This window comes from Cervus elaphus, chromosome 7 (genome assembly GCF_910594005.1).
Source record: "Cervus elaphus chromosome 7, mCerEla1.1, whole genome shotgun sequence".
In the NCBI taxonomy this organism is placed as follows: Eukaryota; Metazoa; Chordata; class Mammalia; order Artiodactyla; family Cervidae; genus Cervus; species Cervus elaphus.
Window position 1 is genome coordinate 51,426,668 of NC_057821.1, and position 21,279 is coordinate 51,447,946.

The following is a 21,279-nucleotide window of genomic DNA, read 5'->3' on the forward strand; positions in this document are numbered from 1 at the left end:
CAGTTGATGCAACCAACAGCACCACCCACAGAACCCTTTCATCTCCCCAAGCTGGAACTGTCTCCATTAAACACTAGCTCTCCACCCCTCCTCCAGCCCCAGCAATGAAAATTCTTCTTTCAGTCTCTGAGTTGGATGACCCCAGGGACCTCGTGTGAGTCGAACGGCACAGTTTCTTTCCTTCTGTGATGGGCTCAGCTCACTGAACCTGATGTCCTCAAGGTCTGTCCCTGTTGTAACTTGCGTCAGCATGTCACTCCTTTTTAAGGCTGGGTAATATTCCACTGTACAGTTGGACCACGTGTTGCTTACCTATCTGTTGTAACTGCTGGGTTGTGAGCTGTGCTGCTGTGAACACACGTATACAAGTATCTGAGTCCCTGCTTTCAGTTCTTTGGGGGTAAAAGCCTAAAGAGCGGAATTTCTGGGTCTTATGGTAACTCTGTGTTTAACTTCTTGAGGATCTGCAAAACATTTTCCCAAGGTTCAGTTTAAAATATAAGAAAGGACTTCTAACTATGATGGAATAACAGAAATTAGGTTAAACCTCTACCTTGAAAAACTAGGAAACTGTATGAAATTTATAGAACAACTTTGGACAGCGGGCAGTGCAGGACCGTGGGCCCGGGTAGGAAAGGAACCGGCGAGGTGAGCCCTGCAATCACCCGGCCTCCTGGAGGCCTCCACCTGGGAGGGAGGAAGAGGCACTCCTACAGAGAAGACGGAGGTCAGAGCTCAGAGTCCGGGGCAGGGATGGTGTGGACGAGTTCTAGAAAGGTGTGACCTACAAAGAAAAGGGGCTCCAGAAATGTGCGTCAGGATCCCCCTGAGTTCCTGCTAAACACGAGGAAGCTCCACAGGCTTGGATAGGAAACTGCCTGGAGGTGGAACCGAAGGCTTCTCGGGGCGTTCCCGAGGCCGGGAGGCTCGTGAGCTGCAGCCGTCACCGAGCAACCTCGGTTGTCACCCAGAAGGTCCAAGCTCGGAGGTGGGGTGCCCGGAGTGGGGTGACCCTGAGTAGAGGCTCCTCTAGGGCCAGGCCAGCAGAGCTGACGCACAGACTTCAAGGGCTCACAGCCACTGAGCCTCCAACCGCTGCAAAGCCCTGTGCTCCTCAAAGGGAGACAGTGAAATCTAGACCCAGAAACAGACTTTCTTAACGTTCAGCATTCAACCAAAAATCAGCAGCGGTGTCACGAAGTGGGAAATGACCTAAAACCAAGGGGAAAATCCATCAACGGAAACAGACTGAGGAATTATAAAGACAGTGGTATGAGCTCAGAAGGAAGGTAAAGTAGCCTTGACTTTAACTGTCAAGTATATTAAGAAACACATGGGTAGGGTGAGGAGAGATGAAGAAATATATGTGTTTTTTTAAGAGCCAAATGCAACCTTTAGAGATGAAAAATCAAGTATCTGAAGTGAAATCTCACTGTTGGCATTGAGGACAGATTAGACACTGTGGGAGAAGAGCTAGTAAACTTATACACATTGTACTGGAAATAATTCAAAATGAAGCACAGGAAGAAAAAGACTGGAGGGAAAAAGACTGAGTTTGATTTGATTAACTTGTGAGACAAAATCAAACAATCTAACATGTGTATAATCAGAGTCTTGGGGAGAAAGGGGAGAGGGCACAGGAAAAGAATTAAATAAAAGCCCCAAGTTTCCCAAATTACTGAAAATACATGCTAAAGAGAGAACTTTAAAAGTAGAATTATGTAGAGGGGAACAAAGGTAAGAAAGCTTTGTTATCAGAAACTATGCAAGGCAAGAAGGCCTTGTAGCAGCATCCTTAAATTGCAGGAAGAGACCTAACCCCCGAGTTCTGTGCCCGTGGGAACCATCTCGGAAATGGAGGCGAGTTAGAGACTTTCCAGATAGGAGGAGGTTGGGCGGGTTTGTCCCCAGCAAACATTTAGATGGAGGGAAAACAGAAGAATGAAGAACAGGAGAAGCAGCCAAAATGTGGGGAAATAAAAGTTTTCTCCCTCATTTTAAAATTTCTTTGAAAAGTAACTGACTGTTGAAAGTACAAATAATAGCAAATACATTTGTGGTTTCTAACACATATATAAATAAATCGTACAATAGCAGCAGCTCTGAGAGTGGGGGCAGGATGGAAGCATTGCATCATTACATTGTTGTAAGATTCTGACACCAGATGGGAATTGGCATGAAATTATTTGAAGACAGACTGCAATTAGTTAAAGTATGTGCTGCACACTCTGGAGAAGCTACTAAAACAAAACAAAATGAAAAATAGCCACAAGCCAATGCTGGAGTCAAAACGCAATCCTAAAAACTGCTCATCTAAAAGAAGCCGGAGAAGAGGGAGTGAGAACAAATAGCAGATGGGGCTAACAGAAAACAAATACTAACTATACTGATAATTACGCCGACTGTAAATGCCCTAAATACGCTAATCAAAAGAGCGATAAAGTTGGACTTGATAAAAGAGCAATATGCTACTGACATGAGACACGTTTTATATAAACACATAGATAGTCTAAGAGTGAAAAGATAAAAAATAAAACATCCAAATACTACCCATAAGGAAACTGAAGTGGCTGTATTTATATGGGATAAAATAGACTTCATTTACTTAGAAGGAAGAAAGAGTCCTTTTGTATTTTAAAGGGGTTGATTCTTCATAAAGACATAATAATTTTAAATGTATATACACTGAGTTATAGATACTTCAGAATACTGACAGAATTGATAGGAAAAAAAGACAAACTTTGTGTTTGTGCACTTCAGCACTCCTAAGTAGACAGAAAGTCTTTGCAGATACAGAAGTAAACCTACTTGACCTAACTAGCATTTCTAGCGCTTACCACCTGGCACACTTCTCGATAACTCACAGGTCAAAAGAAGAAATCACAAGGGAAATTAGAATATATTTTGAATTAAATGAAAATGAAAGCAGCATACCAAAATTTGTGGGGTCCTGCCAAAGCAGCACTTAGAGAGAAGTGTGGCTGTGGACACCAATGTTAAGCGTAAGAAAGAGCCCAAACCAACCATCCAAGCTTCCATCTTAAGAAGCTTGACGAAGAAGAGCACGTTAAACCCGGTGCAAGCAGAAAGAAGGAAACGACAAGGATAAAAATAGAGATAAATGAAGTAGAAAACAGGAAAATAATGGAGAAAATCATACAACCGAAACGTGGATAAACGTCTATCCAGGAAAAAAAGAGATGACAGGAATTACACATAGTAGAAATAAAAGAGTCGTCATCTCCCCACATCCTCCAGACACTGACAGAATTGGCAAGGAAATACTATGAACAAATCATTGCCAATGACTTTTTCAAATTAGAGAAAATGGGCAAATTACATGAAAGACACAAATTGCCAAAGCTGATTCAAAAAAATCTATAAATTTTAGTAATTCTTTGTGTATTTAAAAAACTGAATTTTTAACGTTTAAGGAAGAAAACATTCCCTTCCTTCCTAACACTCACTTAGAAGAGAGAACACTTCCTAACTCATTTGATGAGGCCAACATTACCCTGATGCTAAAAATAAAAATTTTACATGAAAAGAAAGATACTGACTAGTATTTCCAGTGAGCATAGAAACAAAAAATAGTAACAAGATATTAGCAAATTTAAATTATCCATATATAAAAAGCTGGTGCACCATGGCGGAGTGGGGTTTATTCTAGGAATGCAAGGTTGGTTTAACATTTGAAAATTAATTAATTCACCAAATTAAGAAAACAAAAGAGAAGCTGTATTGTTTTTTCAATAGAGCAAGAAAAGACATTTGATAAAATTTAACAACTATTACTTTTAAAAATTAATTTCAACACACTAGAATTTGAAGGAAATTTCCTCAAGCTGATAAATGGTCTTTGAGAAAAACCGACAGTTAACATCATAGTTAATGTGGAGATACTGAATGCTTTTCCTCTAAAAGTGGGGCTCAGGGCAAGGTTGTCTGCTTTTATCAAACCATTTCAACATTATCCTGGATCTTAGCCACAAAAAAAAAAAAAAAAAAAGAAGAAAAAGAAAGGAAGATGTGTATCTATCTTATTCACTGATAACTTTATGGAGTACATAGGAAACATAAATAATCTACCCAAAAAGCCAGGAAAACTAGCGAGTGCATTTAGCAGCATCACAGGATGCCCGGTCTATGCACAGAAGCCAATTATATTTCTGTGTACTGCCATTCAGCAACCAGGAATTGAATTTTTTTTTTTAAAAAAAAAGCACAATACCATTTAGAGTAGAATCAGAAAATTGAAATAGAGATGAACTTAGTAAAGTACATGAAAGATTTGCACACTGGAATCTGAAAGACATCGATGGGAGAAATCAGAAATGCCCTAAGTGGGGAGGTGCTCCGAGTGCGTGGACTGCAAGACATGGGTGGTGCAGTTCTCTTGGGCTCAGTCGGCGGGTTCAGTGTGGTTCTCCCGCTTTGGAGACGGGGTCTTGTGTTCAGCCTTCTGTTCCTGGTCCCCTGGGCTAACGCCTTTTTAAAAATACCTAGCACAGACCTGCACATGCTGAAACTTCTGTAGAGAGGAAATGCCTTAGAGAAGCGTCTGTGTCCAGTTAATCTGGAGACTATTGAACTTTACACCCCTCCTGGAGAATCACCAGTAAAGAGTCTGTGTGACGTTGTTTAACCCTGTGCTTCTCAAGCTGACCCTGTATTGGAATCCTGCTTGAACAACGGAGCCGCGAGGACTGACCGCTGGGCGTGCCCTCTGTCCTTCGGAGCCCCACCGCATCCTGCGTCCCCATCCACAGAGGCGGCAGGAAAGCCCGCTGTAGTCTCGCTAGAACCCACGGTAGATTTCAGGAGGGATCTTCATGTTGTTCCAGATGACAGACTAAGCCACAGCCAAGGCTTCAGTGGTATTCAACATCGCCTTAGAGTGTCGCGTACGATTTTGGTGAAACCAAAACGTTTTCCCGAATCTCCCACGAAGAGAGCAGGTGTGAGGTGCCGATGGCCCAAGGCAAAGCGCCTCCCTGCGCCCCCAGCTGAGCCTCCCGCCCGGCGGGCACCTGAGCCCCGAGCCTGCGTGGGAACAGGATGCTGGCAATGCACGCTCTCACAGCACAGCCGAACACAGAACTCCTTCTCAGGGCCAGATAATGAAATCAGGATGGCTCTCTGAACGCTGTCTGCAAGTCGCGTTCTACTGTTTGTTTTCTTTCCAATTTCCTTCTTGGGATCGTCTCCGGGCCCCTCGAGCAGCATTCCGATCTCAGCTGGAGCAGGCTGGAGAGTCGGGAGAGTCGGGACCGCTCCGGGCCGGCCCCGCTGCATCTGTCCTTCTGACGGGTAGGCCGGGCCTCCTTGGGAATGGCTTCTGCACAGTCAGACGCCAGGCAGCGACGGGCAAGGAAAACAGCGAGCTGGAGCCGGGCCTGGAGGGCCCCTTCTCCGTCAACGCTGGTGCCTCTCCCAGGACTCAGCGTGCTGTCTCGGCACGCTGCGCGCCTTGGCGTCGGGTGAGGGGCTCCACTGCCCACCCCCCGGGCCTGGCCCCCACTCCACCGCCCCCGCCCCGGGCAGGCAGGCAGCGCTGGGCCTCACCTGAGAAGGGGTGAGGGCCTGCCTCCCAGACACTGGTGCAGGTGAAACCCGTCGGCACGCAGGACGCACCGCAGTGGGCCCGGAGCGTCGCGCACGTTGCGTGTTTGCTGTTCATGAGGAAACTGTTGATGGAAAGTGACATTTGTCTACAGTGAATGCTAGGGACAAGCAAAGCATGAAACCAGTACGATCAGGCAACTGATGCTACGGCTGGGGACTCTAAACAGTCGAGTCCCACCAACGCCGCACACTCATGTGAGCAGAAGGAGGCTATGGGCTTGCTCAGCCGAGAGGCCTGCAGGGAGGGAGGGGACAGGCCCTCGCTCCGACCCCAGGGGGCTGTGGCTGTGATGAGAATGCCCCTCCTCTCCGGGAGTAACTCACCTTCTATCAGAGTTAGGACACCTTTCCGTTGGTCTGTCTCCTGCGGAGCACAAGTCTTCCAATGCTCACTGCTGAGAAGCACTTGGGGATCTAGTTAAAATGCAGATTTGGAGTCGGTAGGTCTGGGTGGGGCCTGAGAGTCTAACAGGACCCCCGCGATGCCAGATGCGGGGGCTGCTGGCCCCTGGACCCCACTCTGAGCAGCAGAGCCTGAGAGATCACAGAACCTCAGGCCCAAGGTGAACCCGGCAGTCACCCGCATCCCAGCCCTTGCCCCTTCTGACCGTGATCTTAGGTCACCTGTGACTTTACCCTCCCTGCTTGAGGCCGAATCTGCTTTGAGTCCTTTCTGAACCTTGCATCCTGCCCCGCACAGTGGCAGACAGTTGGTAAATAAATCAACGTTTTCATGAGTCGGTAATAGAAAAGGAATTTTTGGAAGTGGAGAGTTTGGTTGTGTGTGTGTTCGTGTGTGTGGCTTGCAGGGTGGGGATTAGGGCAGATTGCTGTAAAATGAAAAGCCTGGACTCTCCAGGTTTTTCCACGAGGAAAAAAACGGAGATTGCCATCCAGTGAGCGCCTGCTGCGTCTGATTCCTTTTCTCCTCTTTCTTTCTGCCCTCACGCCTCCAGGCATCACTTAAATCTAGTTGAACTGAATAGACATTGGACCGAGTTTATTATCTGATAAAAAAGTTGCTCAGTCATGTCCGACTCGTTGAAACCCCATGGACTGTAGCCTACCAGGCTTCTCCCATGGGATTTTCAAGGCAAGAGTACTGGAGTTGGTTGCCATTTCCTTCTCCAGACGATCTTCCCCACCCAGGGATCGAACCCAGGTCTCCCACAATATAGGCAGACGCTTTACCATCTGAGCCACCAGGGAAGTCAATAAATTATTATCTGATAATTATTATCTGATAAATTGAGATAAAAGAAATTCTCTGAACAGCCCATTCCTGCCTGCAGTGACCTTTGATTGCTCTTGGGGAGACATAGAGTTCTGAACAGCTGTAGGCATCCCGAATTGTTCTTTTCCCAAGGTAGGAAAGAGACTGACCAAGAACTGATGAGGGTTTCCAAGGGGCAAGAGCCAGGGGGTCCAGAACCCTGGTCTCTAAAGCGAGATGAGGGCCAGGCTTTGATGGAAGTCTCCTGGGAGCCCAAGAAACATGTCGGTCGCCTCTGAACTGATGGGGACTCGGTTCCACAGTTGTGTAGGAGTCAAGTTCTTCCAGCGACTTAATTTATATAGTAGTTCCCTTACCTCAAAAATTTTAATGGCAATCTGTCAAAAACAGCCTTGGAAATTTGAGAAAGTCCAGGAGCTCATCTTTTGGGAAACACTTCACGTGCTTTCCTGTAATACTTTGCCTTTAAAACATTTGGCCCTTGGATCCCAAGAGAAGGTGAAGGTTTGTAAACCCAAGACCAGCGTCCTTGTTTGTAGTGGACTTTAGGTGATTATGCTTCCAGACTGTAGCAAGAGGAGCAAAAATTCCATCCATAGAATCACCTTCTATGTCAAAAATTCCACAGAATCATCTTCTATGTTGTTATTTTTCAGTTCACCTGCATTTTCTTCCTTAACTACCAGACTTATATATTTGTTTTGCATGAAAACATTGTGCAGGAGACTAACTGTGTTCATTAGAGGAGATAAGAAATAGGAAGGCAAAAGTGTTGGCGTTTTCATTTTAAATACAATGCTGGGAGCTGGAACATAAGTGGAAAAAAAAAAGCAAGAGGACATAAAAGAATATGCAGGCAGATGAGTCATCTGGATTATCTCCATGCCCTCTGCTGCATTGTTAAAGAAGATAGTGCACGTTTCAAGAAAATTATCCATATTCTTCTGTAATTTGCAAATGTATCATGGGTCCCTTGTGTCAGGATTTAGTTTTTAAATGTCCTTTTAATTCAGAGTCCATGTTGCTTTAAATAAACCTCCAAGGTTCTGATTAGAGTGAATAGGATAGAAAAAGTGAATACCCTTCCCTCTACAATGGAGGCAATTTTACATCATTTTTTCTAACAATAAGTATACTTTTTGTTTATATTTTCTTGTGGAGTAAAGTATGATGTTTCATTGACATTGTCTTAAACTCCAAAAGTTGTGAGGGATGAAATATATAAATTCTTATCTTTTTCAATGTGTGAAGTATTCATGCTAATAAAACCAAGCCATACGCATAATCCAGGTAGGAGCAGTGCTCCTCATGTGTGTGTGTGTGTGTGTGTGTGTGTAACTATGTGTCTCTGTGTGTGTATATGTGTATCTGTGTGCCTTTGTATGTATATGTGTATCTAAGTGAATGTTTGAGAGTGTATATATGTGTGTGTCTGTGTGTGTGTACATATATGTATCTATGTGCCTGTTTGTGTATATGTTTATCTGTGTGTGAAAGTGTATGTGTATCTGTGTGGGTGTGTATGTGTGTATCTATGTGTCTGAGTGTGTGTATCTGTGTGTGTATGTGTATCTGTGTGTGTATATGTGTATCTATGTGTGTGTGAGTGTATATGTGTATCTATGTGTCTGAGTGTGTGTATCTGTGTGTCTATATGTGTATCTATGTGTGTGTGAGTGTATATGTGTATCTGTGTGTGTGTATATGTATCTCTGTGTGTATATGTGTATCTATGTGTGTGGGTGTATATGTGTGCATCTATGTGTCTGAGTGTGTGTATGTGTATCTAAGTGTGTGTGCATGTGTACGCATGTGTGAGAGTGTGTACGTGCCTGTGTGTGTATCTCTGTGTCTGTGAGTGTCTGTGTGTCTGTGTGCATGTGTGCATGGGTGTGCATGCGTGGGTGTGCATGTGTGAGAGTGTGTACGTGCCTGTGTGTGTATCTCTGTGTGAGTGTGTGTGTCTGTGTCTGTATGCGTGTGTGCGTGGGTGTGTGTGTGTGCATGTGTGAGAGTGTGTACATGCCTATGTGTGTATCTTTGTGTCTGTGAGTGTCTGAGTGTGTCTGTGTGCGTGGGTGTGTGTGCATGTGTGTGCATGTGTGAGAGTGTGTACATGCCTGTGTGTGTATCTTTGTGTCTGTGAGTGTCTGTGTGTCTGTGTGCATGTGTGCGTGGGTGTGTGTGCATGTGTGTGCATGTGTGAGAGTGTGTACGTGCCTGTGTGTGTATCTCTGTGTCTGTGAGTGTCTGTGTGCATGTGTGCGTGAGTGTGTGTGCGTGTGTGTGCATGTGTGAGAGTGTGTACGTGCCTGTGTGTGTGTCTCTGTCTGTGAGTGTCTGTGTGCGTGTGTGTGTCGGTGTGTGTGTGTGTGTGTGTGCATGTGTGAGAGTGTGTACATGCCTCTGTGTGTATCTTTGTGTCTGTGAGTGTCTGTGTGTGTCTGTGTGTCTGTGTGTGTGTGTGCGTGGGTGTGTGTGCATGTGTGAGAGTGTGTACATGCCTGTGTGTGTACACATGTGCATTTGGAGGAGGCTGTGTTCTCGGGGTTGTTGTCAGCGTTGGGTTTTGCTGCTCACTTCCCCATCACCTTATTACTTATTAGGTAATAAGTAATGTGAAAAGGAAGAGTTTTTCTCTTGCACTTGAAGTGATGCGTAAACCAAACAGGCCAATACTTGTCTTGACTAATTTTCTGTCATTAATCTTGTTAAATTTTGAGAAGAGAGTTGTAGGAATAGCCTGCAACCATGTGAAAACCACCGTGTGCTGCTGGGGTGGGGGGCAGTGTTTCTCCAATGGAAATATTTATCATAGTTTGCGGTATCATATCTATATTTTCAGTCAAAACAACAAGTGCAAACCTTATTATACATTTAAAAAGAAACTCATTTCTAAATGCCTCCTGGCTGAGATAACAAGCCTTTTGTGTTCCTGCACATTCTTCCCCTAATTAGGGATTGTTTCTTAGGGCGGGGGATGGGGGCGGTGGGGTGGGGTTGGTGTGTGAGGCTTCTGGCCCCTGGGCTCGGAGGTCGCAGAGGGGAGTGTAGGGAGATGGGGTCGGGGCGGGGGTGGGGGTGGGGGTGGGGGCGGGCAGAAGCAAGCCCGTGTCCTGTGGCCGGGTGTCAGGGCCCCAGGAGTGAGCGCGTGTCCCATGTCTGGGTGTCAGGGCCCCAGGAGAGAGCCCGGGTCCCGTGGCCGGGTGTCAGGGCCCCAGGAGGGAGCCCGGGTCCCGTGGCCGGGTGTCAGGGCCCCAGGAGGGAGCCCGGGTCCCGTGGCCGGGTGTCAGGGCCCTAGCAGTGAGACTGGGTCCCGTGGCCGGGTGTCAGGGCCCCAGGAGTGAGCCCGGGTCCCGTGGCCGAGTGTCAGGGCCCCAGGAGCGAGCCCCGGGTCCCATGGCCAGATGTCAGGGCCCCAGCAGCGAGCCCAGGTCCCATGGCCAGGTGTCAGGGCCCCAGCAGCGAGCCCGGGTCCCGTGGCCGGGTGTCAGGGCCCCAGGAGCGAGCCCATGTCCTGTGGCCCGGCGTCTGCCGTGAACCCTCCATTGTACGTGCTGAGCCTTGCCTGTGTCCAGCTGCTCTGCGGGAAAACCCCACCCTTCCAGTCTGCCGCTTCTGACGCGCAGTTTCCCCAGCTCTACGTTAGGGTTCTACTTGTGGGGAGTTGGAAGAAGGGACATCCGGAGTCTGCCTTCTTTCTCTGGAAGGTTCCGCACGTTTGCTCACGTTTGGGGGCTGCGCTGGCCCGCGTCTCCCCTCAGCGGCCCCGCCCCAGAGCCCCAGCTCCCCGTGGTGGCCTGCAGCTGCCCTCTCTGATACCCACACGGTCTAGCCGAGTCGAGTGAACTCTCCGACACTGAGGGGTAGAATAGCGTCACTTGGCGTCTTCCGTGGACCTGGGAGAGAAGTGGGCGTGGGTCTCTGAGCAGGCCCGAGCCTCCTCCCGAAGTGTCCATGTGGAGACCGGACCCTGCTTACCAGCCTCCACTCACCGCTGACACGGCATCCCCCACTTGAGAGCTAAGCCCCCGTTTTATATTTATGTGAACCTCTGAGATTCTTATGGTTTTAACCCATTTTAAACAAAATGTAACAGCTGAAGCGATAGGAGCTTCACCTGAAGCGGCGGGTGTTTGCATGGCCAGCGCGTGCAGGTCTGCTGCGGTCTGCCGTGGAGGCTGGGGCAGCCCTCACCGACCCTCACGGACGGCTAATGCAGTCCTCTGGATAGCAGGTCGTTACGTTCTTTAGCTAAGGATCCATCAGATCTCAGAGTGCCTGCTGCCTCCGGAACTTACCTAATGAAACCGGGACTTTGAGCTGATCACAGAGCAGGTGCACCATCAAGGTGCTCCCTGCACATGTTCTTTTTCCTTTTTACTCTCAGAGCCAAATTCACCCAAGACTACTCAGACGGTTGCTTGCCCTTGAGAAGCATAGGCTTTAATGAAGTGATAATGAGAAGCCATTATTTACAAATCTATGCAAACAGATGTGGGTATTGTGCAAGCTTATCCTATCATCTGTTCTGAAGTAACAGCCCCAGGAGTGAGCCCGTGTCCCATGACCGGGTGTCAGGGCCCCAGGAGTGAGCCCAGGTCCCGTGGCCAGGTGCCAGGGCCCCAGGAGGGAGCCCATGTCCCATGGCCGGGTGCCAGGGCCCCAGGAGTGAGCCCGTGTCCCATGACCGGGTGTCAGGGCCCCAGGAGGGAGCCCATGTCCCATGGCCAGGTGCCAGGGCCCCAGGAGGGAGCCCATGTCCCATGGCCGGGTGTCAGGGTCCCAGGAGGGAGCCCATGTCCCGTGGCCAGGTGTCAGGGCCCCAGGAGGGAGCCCATGTCCCATGGCCGGGTGTCAGGGCCCCAGGAGGGAGCCCATGTCCCGTGGCCAGGTGTCAGGGCCCCAGGAGCGAGCCCATGTCCCGTGGCCAGGTGTCAGGGCCCCAGGAGGGAGCCCATGTCCCATGGCCAGGTGCCAGGGCCCCAGGAGGGAGCCCATGTCCCGTGGCCGGGTGTCAGGGCCCCAGGAGTGAGCCCAGGTCCTGTGGCCAGGTGCCAGGGCCCCAGGAGGGAGCCCATGTCCCATGGCCGGGTGTCAGGGCCCCAGGAGGGAGCCCATGTCCTGTGGCTGGGTGTCAGGGCCCCAGGAGGGATTGGAGTGATGTTGGCAGGGAGGTGGAGTCACAGCGGGAGACGAGGCTGGGAGCTCCGAGGAGGAGGGCCCCACGTGGGTGGAAAGGCCTGAGAACTGGCGCAGAGGCCGCTCAGTCGCCCAGCCGTGGCCGGGACCAGCCTGGCCGCCCCGGCGCAGCTAGAGGCGCAGGCTCCGCCTCCCTCTCACCGCCCGTCCACCGGGTCTCAGCTCAGCGACCCGCCCGGGGCCCTGCCCACCGTGGCCACATCTACCAGGTGCCCGCCTGGTCCCCTGACCCCGCCACTCTCATGCTGTCCGGCGTGGCCACCAGGCTAGAGGCCTGCCCAGGTGCTTCCTCCTTTGAGGCTGGAGAAGCCCCAGCCACAGTCTCTGGGGTTAAATTGGTAATATTAAAAAGAAAGAAAAAAGGAAACAAAATCTAATGGCTTACAATCTCTTTCTACAGAATATAAGAAATCCAGGTAATAATAGTCTAGCAAATCTTTTCCTCATTTGTCACAAGTTAACTTTTGTGAGCTTAAGCTCAGTTGTAAAAAGAAGGGTTAAACTTGATCCCTAGCTTCTTCAACTCTAATGGTCTTATAAAAATCTTTGAAAATTTTAGCATCTTTTTGAACAATTAATGTGAAACACATTTTCAGTTTATTTTCTAGAAAATGAGATGGTAAAATATTATAATTGTTTTTCTTTTAATAGTAATAGATCTTCCATCCCTCACCATGCATTACAGCATCACTATATATTCATTGTTGACAATTGGAAAAGTAGAATTCAAAATAGAGGCAGGGGGAAAAACCATTCATAATCCTGTCCTCAGAGGTTAACTTATCAAACACGCCCCAGCTGAGTTCACTACGAGTTACGCGGGTGGATGAGAGCCGTGTGAAGATGGCGCAGGTGCCCGAGGCCCACGTCGAGGCCTCCGTGGGTCTGAGTGTCCCTCTGCTCTCAGCATGCCCTGAGGGGGCTGTCCCTGGCCTCTCTCTTGATCTCTTGAGCCACCTCATTAGGCCTCATTAGGCTGGACCACACGGGCTCTGTCCACTGAGCTAATCATCCCCATCAGACATCCTGCAGAGGAAGCTGACAGAGGACAGTTTGAAAGGAGAGCTTCTCCGTTTAATAGTTTCCAGTGAGACTCTCGAGTGTCCTGTGGATGCAAGAAGATCCAACCAGTCCATCCCAAAGGAGATCAGTCCTGGGTGTTCATTGGAAGGACTGATGCTGAAGCTGAAACTCCAATACTCTGACCACCTGATGTGAAGAACTGACTCATTGGAAAAGACCCTGATGCTGGGAAAGATTGAAGGCAGGAGGAGAAGGGGACGACAGAGGATGAGCTGGTTGGATGGCATCACCGACTTAATGGACATGAGTTTGGGTAAACTCCGGGAGCTGGTGATGGACAGGGAGGCCTGGCGTGCTGCAGTCCATGGGGTGGCAAAGAGTCGGACACGACTGAGCAACTGAACTGAACTGAGTGATGCTGGTGATGAAGGATGCAGAGGAGATGCTGACAAGGCCCCCCTGCCCCCAGGATGCAGCGTCCCCGTCGGAAGATGCCAGCAGTGGAGGGAGGGGAAGGAGGGAGGGGAAGGAGGGGAAGCCACTCGCTCTCCCCTCCCGTCCCCCAGTGACCTCACTGTCCGCTCCGCCCCGGACGCCCCCCCCCGCCCTGTGCAGGCCGCAGACCGTGCGCCTGGGTGCTGCGCCCACCCCGCTGTGGGGCCCCGGGGATGAGTCCCACGGCGGCCTTCCTCCGGAGCCCGGGCCCTAGGGTTAAAGTTTAGCTCTTGTTTTGTGGTTGGTTACTGGTTCTCACGGCGCGGCAGCTGCAGCCGCAGTCAGTGGCAGTGACCCTGGCTGAGGAACGGAGGGGGAGACTCTGTGAGGGGCCTGGGAACCCCCTCACTCCCCGAAGGCCCCCCGGCGCTGCCCGTGTTTGGGACAGACCCTCCTGTGGGCCTAGGGCTCCAGCTGCCGCCTCCGTGTGCCCAGACCACCGTCCCTGCCTCCTCTGCCGTCAGCCCCTTCCCACAGCATCGTGGCCGTCCCAGTGCTCCCGCTGAAGAGGCCCCTCCTCCTGTGCCAGCTCGCAGAGGGCACAGGGCTCAGCTCTCCTCACCCCGGAGTCCCCGCCGACCCGCCCTCCGCTCCGTCCGGCCGCTCGCTGTCCTCGCCCCCGGGAGCCCAGCCAGCCTGGGCCGTCCAGGGGTCCACCTCTGCCCTGCCCGTGTCTGCCGCTCCGCCTGGGAGTCCTCCCGCCACGTCTCTGGCGTTTCCCTCTGCGTGACTCCACGTGGTGCTCTGATCTCCGGTCCGCAGTGTTCCCCTCAAGGCTTCTCTCCTGGCCTGTTGCTCAGGACGAGGCTCCGTCCCTTGCACCCCGCATCCCACCCTCCACACCCCCATCTCTCAGAGCCGTGACAGACACCCATCGCGGCATCAGGATGGACCCCGCGTGCCCTCCAGGGGCCACGGACCTCTCCCATCGGTACCGGTGGCCCCCGCTGGTCGTAGACCGGCAGTCGCGTTTTCTCTGCGTTGGCTCCGTTCTCTGTGCATCCGTCACTCGCCCGCCTAGTCAGCCCTGACGGTGCCCAGCTGGGCTCTCCCCGGGCAGGTCGCCTAGAGCAGCCCCCCTGCAGCCTCCTCACCTGATCCCGCCTGGACAGGTGGATGCTTGGCAGCCCCTATTTTCCAACATCTTTTTAAAAACTCATGGTTTGGTTTCCTGAGAACGGTGCATCTGAAAACACGTCTCTTCCGTCCTCAGCATGAATAAGGGGGCCGATGTTCATTTCTTGGTTGGAAGGCATTGCCGCCCTGCCCCGTCCCCGAGCCCACCCCCGTCCCGTGCTCTGAAACCCCGTGCCGTGGGCTGCCAGTCCCACCTGGCGTCTGGGTGCTCAGTGGGGCCCTTTCTATCTGGAAACATCTGTTCTTCTGCTCTGATCCATTTTCTTCGTTTATTTGAAGACCATTCTTTCCTTCACTCTCTTTCTGGAAATCCTATTATACTGACCTCTTGAGGCCATCTTCTGATTTTATCTTCCTTTTTCATACGTATATCTTTTTGCTCTACTTTCTGAGAAATTACCTCAATTTTGTCTTCAAAATCTTCTCTTGAATTCTTCTGAATTTTTTCCAATTACTACATCTTTTGTTTTCAAATTACGCTTTTTGTTATATAGTATCTTGTCTTTGTCTCCGCGGTAGCTTACGGCAGTGAAGATCCCCAGCGCACGGCGGTGCCCGTGAACTGTCTCTGCTTGTGTTGTTCTGTTTTCACTCCTTGTCCCTGTTTGTCCTGCTTCCTCCCAGTTGCCATGTTCCAGTTTGTCTGCTGCGACCTCTGTCTTCATTTCTGTGGTTTTCCTCACATGTGTCTGGTGAGCCTTAGTGTTTGGCTCATATTTGAAAGTGGGGGGCCTAAAAGCTGGTTGGGCTTTCTAGGACCTAAAGCTCCGGGGCTCTTGGTCACTCTGGGGGCTCAGAAGGGCTATTTGCTTGGAGAATGGAGCCCAGAGGGCGTCGCTAGCCTCCCCCGAGAAGGGGCCAGCCTGACCCCCACCCCGCTCCTAGGAAGAGGCTACCCTGATGTCTGCGGCCCCCAGAAGGGGCCAGTCTGACCCCAGCCTCCCCCCGAAAAGGGGCCAGCCTGACCCCAGCCCCTGGGGGCCAAGGGCACCCAGCACTTAGGTGCAGCCCACCTACCTGCTCTCCGCATGGGGGCCCCGCCTCGGGGGCGCAGGGCCGTCCCTCCTGCCAGCGTCACAGGGACGCTGAGGCTGCTGCCCGGTAATGGAGGCCCCGGGGGGGCCTGGGCCCCAGCCTGCTTCTGGGGGAACTGAGCCCCTCCGTCCTGAACACCTGGGGCTGCCCGGCTCCGCCTGCCCACCGCCCGCTCGTGAGCCTGTTTTGGGGGCTCCTCCCCCGTCCTTCACGCTTGTCCATCTGCTCGTCATGGCCCAGAACGCGGGTCCTCGCTTCTCTCCCACGGTCCGGCCCTTGTGGGCTGACCCGTGTCTGCAGGTGGGTTGGGAAGCAGCGAGCCTCATGTGCAGAGCCGCTGCCTCTCCCAGGCCTCCCGGGTCCTCTGCCGGGGCCTCCTGGCCCCGCCCCGCTCCAGCAGCGCTTCCTGAGGGGACCCCTGTAGGTTCTGGGGGTCCCTGCTCGCTTCACGCCCCTTGCTCCTCAGAGGGGCTCCTGGGAGGGGAGGTGTGGACGGCCGCTCACCTCACCGCACGGCGCTCAAGTCTCTTCTCAATGCTGTCTCGGGCGCTCAGCACTCCTCAGGAGTCAGCAGTTGACGTCACCGTTGAAGCCCGTGGGACCCCATGCGGTGAGCCCGTCTCGGCGAGCGGGCTGTGCTCATGTGGCCGGCGGGATCCTCGCCCCCGCAGCCGCGCCGAGTCGCCCGCCGACTGTTGGCAGGTCCGCCCGTGCCTCTCGCTGGTGAGCACTCCACGTGCTGTTGCAGCCCACGGCTTCCTGGCCTCTGGCTGCAGCTGCCCACTGCAGATCAGAAAGTGGCTTCTGTGGCTCCGTTCTGCTCTGAGCCCTTCGCTTGCTGACATCGCAGAGGTGGCCGTGGCCGCGGACGCCCCTGCAGGCCAGCCGGCAGCGTGGTGCAGACAAGACCCCCGTGTGGGCAGCTCACCCTGCAGGCGCCCGAAGTGTCCGCTTGGTTCTGCCAGGCAGGCCCTTCCCCAGCTGCGCCCGCTTCAGCTGCTGTGACAGTTGCCGGTGCTGGCCCAGGACCGCAGCGCAGCCCAGCCAGCCCGGGGCGCTGGGGAAGGCCGCCCTGAGCCCACTGTCGGCCCGCCGGCGTGCACGGAACCGGATGCCCGCCGTCGACCCGCTGGTGTGGACGGAACCAGATGCCCTCCCGGGGCTGAGGGTGAAGATGTGTCCCTGGCTCATCCTCAGGACCCGGCGGACGACTGGTCTGCAGGCCAGACCCGAGCGAGACCTGTGTTCTCCTGTTCTCCAAGGATGTTTCTACTGTTCAAAGGGCAGTTAAAAAAAAAAATTAAAGAAAGATGGTATTGGGAAAGAGAAGGAGGAGGAGGAACATGTAACAGGGCCTGAGGTGACGGCAGCGCCCAAGACCGTCTGCTTCCAGCTCTGTGGAAACAGTCCTCCAGCCCCTGGTCCAAGCATGCGGAGGGCGGTGTCGTGTGTGTCCGTGTTCTGCGTGAGCATGGCCCGTCGCAGGTTACATGCGGGTGAGCACATGCTTCTGAACCCCCGGCTCCGTGAAGATGCGTCAGGAAGGCATGTGAGCTTGCTTCTCTTTGCGAGTATGAAATGTGAACAAAAATGAAACTCAAAGATGCCTGTGAGAAGCAACTATCCTTTCATTGACCAGACGCGTCACCACAGGGAGGGTCCACTGGAACAGCTGCTCTAGAGTTACATAGGTGATCTTGGGAATCATGACTTCACCAGATACCCTCCCTTGCTGTGGATGCTGGCCGAGGTTTGGTCTTCATCCCTCTGAGATCACAGGGCTTCCCATCTCTCGGCATCTTTAGTCTGTATCTAACGCATGTCCAGGTTGAGTGTTCCAAAAGCTTAGCTCTGAGCCTGCCAGGTAAGTCTAGGCAAGGGTAAGAAAATAAACCAAATAAGTAAATAGCCAAACACCCTTTCTTGAGTCAATTAATTAATATAAGATTCATGGAAAATGCCAGTTGAACTCATATTATCGTTCAGCATAATCTGCTGTAACTCTCTGTGTGTTGGGGGACGTCTTTCACATGTGCCTTTAGTCGTGGGCAGGCCCAGCGTACTCACAAACTGATTGTTTCTCCAGCAATGAAATATGACCCATGTGCTGTCAGAAAGTGATTTAAAGACAGAACCTCCGGATGGTCGATCAGAAATAAAGCTTGGGATGCCAGTTTATATCTCTGATACCCGACCTTTGTCCAGAACACAACTGTGATCAACATTTGATGTCCATCTTCAACGACACCTGTAAAGCACGTGGTCCAGTGGCCAGTGTGATACTCTGCTCTTCCCTTCAACCGCCCTGTGACTGGCTGGGGGCACAGGACTGTCCTGTAATAGGACTCTTCACCCGCCGATAGAGCAAGCTAGGTCTGAGGTCAGATATTGGAGTCAAACATTACCCTGTAACGTATTTTCCTTCTTTGCCAAAAAGTTTCATTTGTGAAAATAGTTAAAATTGTATAGTATGTTTTTGTTGTTTGAGTATTGGTTTGTGGAAATGCAGAGGTCAGCTCTAAGCCAGAATCTTCATTTCTGTAAAAGTAAGAATGTAAAATCGAACTCCAGCGAGAAGCCGATGTTGAAACATGTGCACTCGCTTCCTGGACTTGTGACAGCGGGGACTGGGCCTGGGACCCTGAGGGCGGGCGACCGTGGGAGTTTAGGGGGGAAGGCTGGGGTCCAGACGGCCTCGCAGCTGAGCAAGAGGAGGAGAGGCTGGCAGACGCTTTCTCAGCAGGAAGTGACCGATTCGTTACGTATTTTTTGGAGGTTTAATCACCTGGGATTTGTCACTGGGGTCCATGGCTGCCTAGGTACAGTAAGGGGACTGGTGTGTAATACCGGGATGATGTGAGAGGTTAATTATGACATGAAACTTGTTCCAAATTGGAGCACATTAAAATTACAGTAAATACACCTAAAACAAAAAAAAAAAAAAGGAGAGACGGAAGAGATTACTTCATAGTAATTGACTTTATCAAGAATAGTCTAAAGAAGCACGAAGTCTTTGAGATCCCTGAAAATTGCCAAATTCCTTATTCTGGCTAATCTGTTCATTTCTGAGGTCTCACTTCTGACTGCATCGTGATTTTCTTTAAAAAGGCAGGCGGAAGCCCTGACTTTTGAAATGGATCTGGGAAGGCCCTAAGACCATGGGTTAGCATTGGCCTGTGCTCCCGAGTTCACGCGCTCCCGTGCTCCGCCGGGCAAAGCCCGGCCATCCGGCAGCCTGGCCAGGTGCTCCCAAGCAATTAGGCGCTGATGACTGAGTCTTTATCTCCTTTCCAGGTGGGAAGGAAAGAATGAAAACGAAGTGGGCAGATGTAAGGAGACCGGCAAAATTCACGTGACTGTGGATCTCAAGTACTACCGGCCCACTGAAGTGGTAAGACTCTTGGCGCACCACCCGCGTCTTCTCTGGCCACTTTTGGGAGATCGTCCCTGGGCGCCGCGGCCAGGCTGCCCAGCCCCACGCTGGGCGGTCTGCGACTTTCAGCACCTTACCCAAACCAGAGCCCTGGGAGGCGAATTTGGGGTGCCATTCTTGGCACAAGACCACTGCTGTATAAAGGGGAGCAGGGGTAGCTCATACCTGGGGAAGCGTTGGTTTCAGAAATGGAGACTGGGATCAAAGGCAGACCCGTTAAGGTTAGGCCTGCTTGATGGCTGAGTCCATCAAGCCAGTTAGGCCTGGCTTGATGCAGGATGTCTGCCTTCCCAGGGCCCCCTGACCTGTAGGGTCTGGAGGTCACAATGCACATGCACCTGCACACGTTCACACACACACTCACATGTACTCTCACACACTCATATATGCACATACACGTGTACTCACACACACTCATATATGCACACACACACACTCATGTACTCTCACACACACTCATATATTCACACACACTCATGTGTACTCTCACACACTCATATATGCACACACATGTGTACTCACACACACTCATATATCCACACACACTCACGTGCTCTCACACACACTCATATATGCACACACATGCTCACATGTACTCACACATGCTCATATATGCACACACATGCTCACATGTACTCACACACGCTCATATATGCACACACACTCACGTGCTCTCACACACACTCATATGCACACACTCGTGTATGCTCACACACACTCATATATTCACACACACACGTGTACTCTCACACACACTCATATATGCACACACATGTGTACTCACACACACTCATATATGCACACACACTCACGTGCTCTCACACACACTCATATATGCACACACATGTGTACTCACACACACTCATATATGCACACACACTCACGTGCTCTCACACACACTCATATATGCACACACATGCTCAGATGTACTCACACACGCTCATATATGCACACACATGCTCACATGTACTCACACACGCTCATATATGCACACACACTCACGTGCTCTCACACACATATGCACACACACGTGTACTCACACACACATATGCACACACTCATGTGTATGCTCACACACACTCATATATTCACACACACTCACGTGTACTCTCACACACACTCATATATGCACACACACTCACGTGCTCTCACACACACTCATATATGCACACACATGCTCAGATGTACTCACACATGCTCATATATGCACACACATGCTCACATGTACTCACACACGCTCATATATGCACACACACTCACGTGCTCTCACACACACTCATATATGCACACACATGCTCACATGTACTCACACACGCTCATATATGCACACACATGCTCACATGTACTCACACACACTCATATATGCACACACACTCACGTGCTCTCACACACACTCATATGCACACACTCGTGTATGCTCACACACACTCATATATTCACACACACACATGTACTCACACACACTCATATATGCACACACATGTGTACTCACACACACTCATATATGCACACACACTCACGTGCTCTCACACACACTCATATGCACACACACGTGTACTCACACACACACATATGCACACACTCATGTGTATGCTCACACACACTCATATATGCACACACTCACATGTATGCTCACACACACTCGTATATGCACACACACTCACATGTACTCTCACACACACTCATATATGCACACACTCACATGTATGCTCACACACACTCATATATTCACACGCACACTCACATGTACTCTCACACACACTCATATATGCACACACACTCACGTGCTCTCACACACACCCATATATGCACACACACTCACGTGCTCTCACACACACCCATATATGCACACACACTCACGTGCTCTCACACACACCCATATATGCACACACATGCACACACTCACATATGCATGCACTCATGTGCCCTCATGTACACACAGCCAAGTGTACTCAGAGGCACATACACATGCACTCACTTGCATACACACATACTCACACACTCACACACACATGCACACAGCCACATGTATTCATGCTGTCACACACACACACACACTCATGTGCAGTCATGTACACGTACACACAGTCACATA

General features: G+C 51.1%; 1 protein-coding gene across 2 annotated transcripts in view; it reads left to right on the forward strand.

Moving 5' to 3' along the window:
* GMDS (GDP-mannose 4,6-dehydratase) overlaps positions 1–21,279 on the forward strand; it is a 425,568-nt gene that overhangs the window by 351,895 nt on the left and 52,394 nt on the right. For both annotated transcript variants that reach the window (XM_043908677.1, XM_043908678.1), the window contains exon 9: positions 19,046–19,142. In XM_043908677.1, coding sequence (XP_043764612.1) covers positions 19,046–19,142 — 97 coding nt within the window. The remainder of the gene's footprint in view (positions 1–19,045; positions 19,143–21,279) is intronic.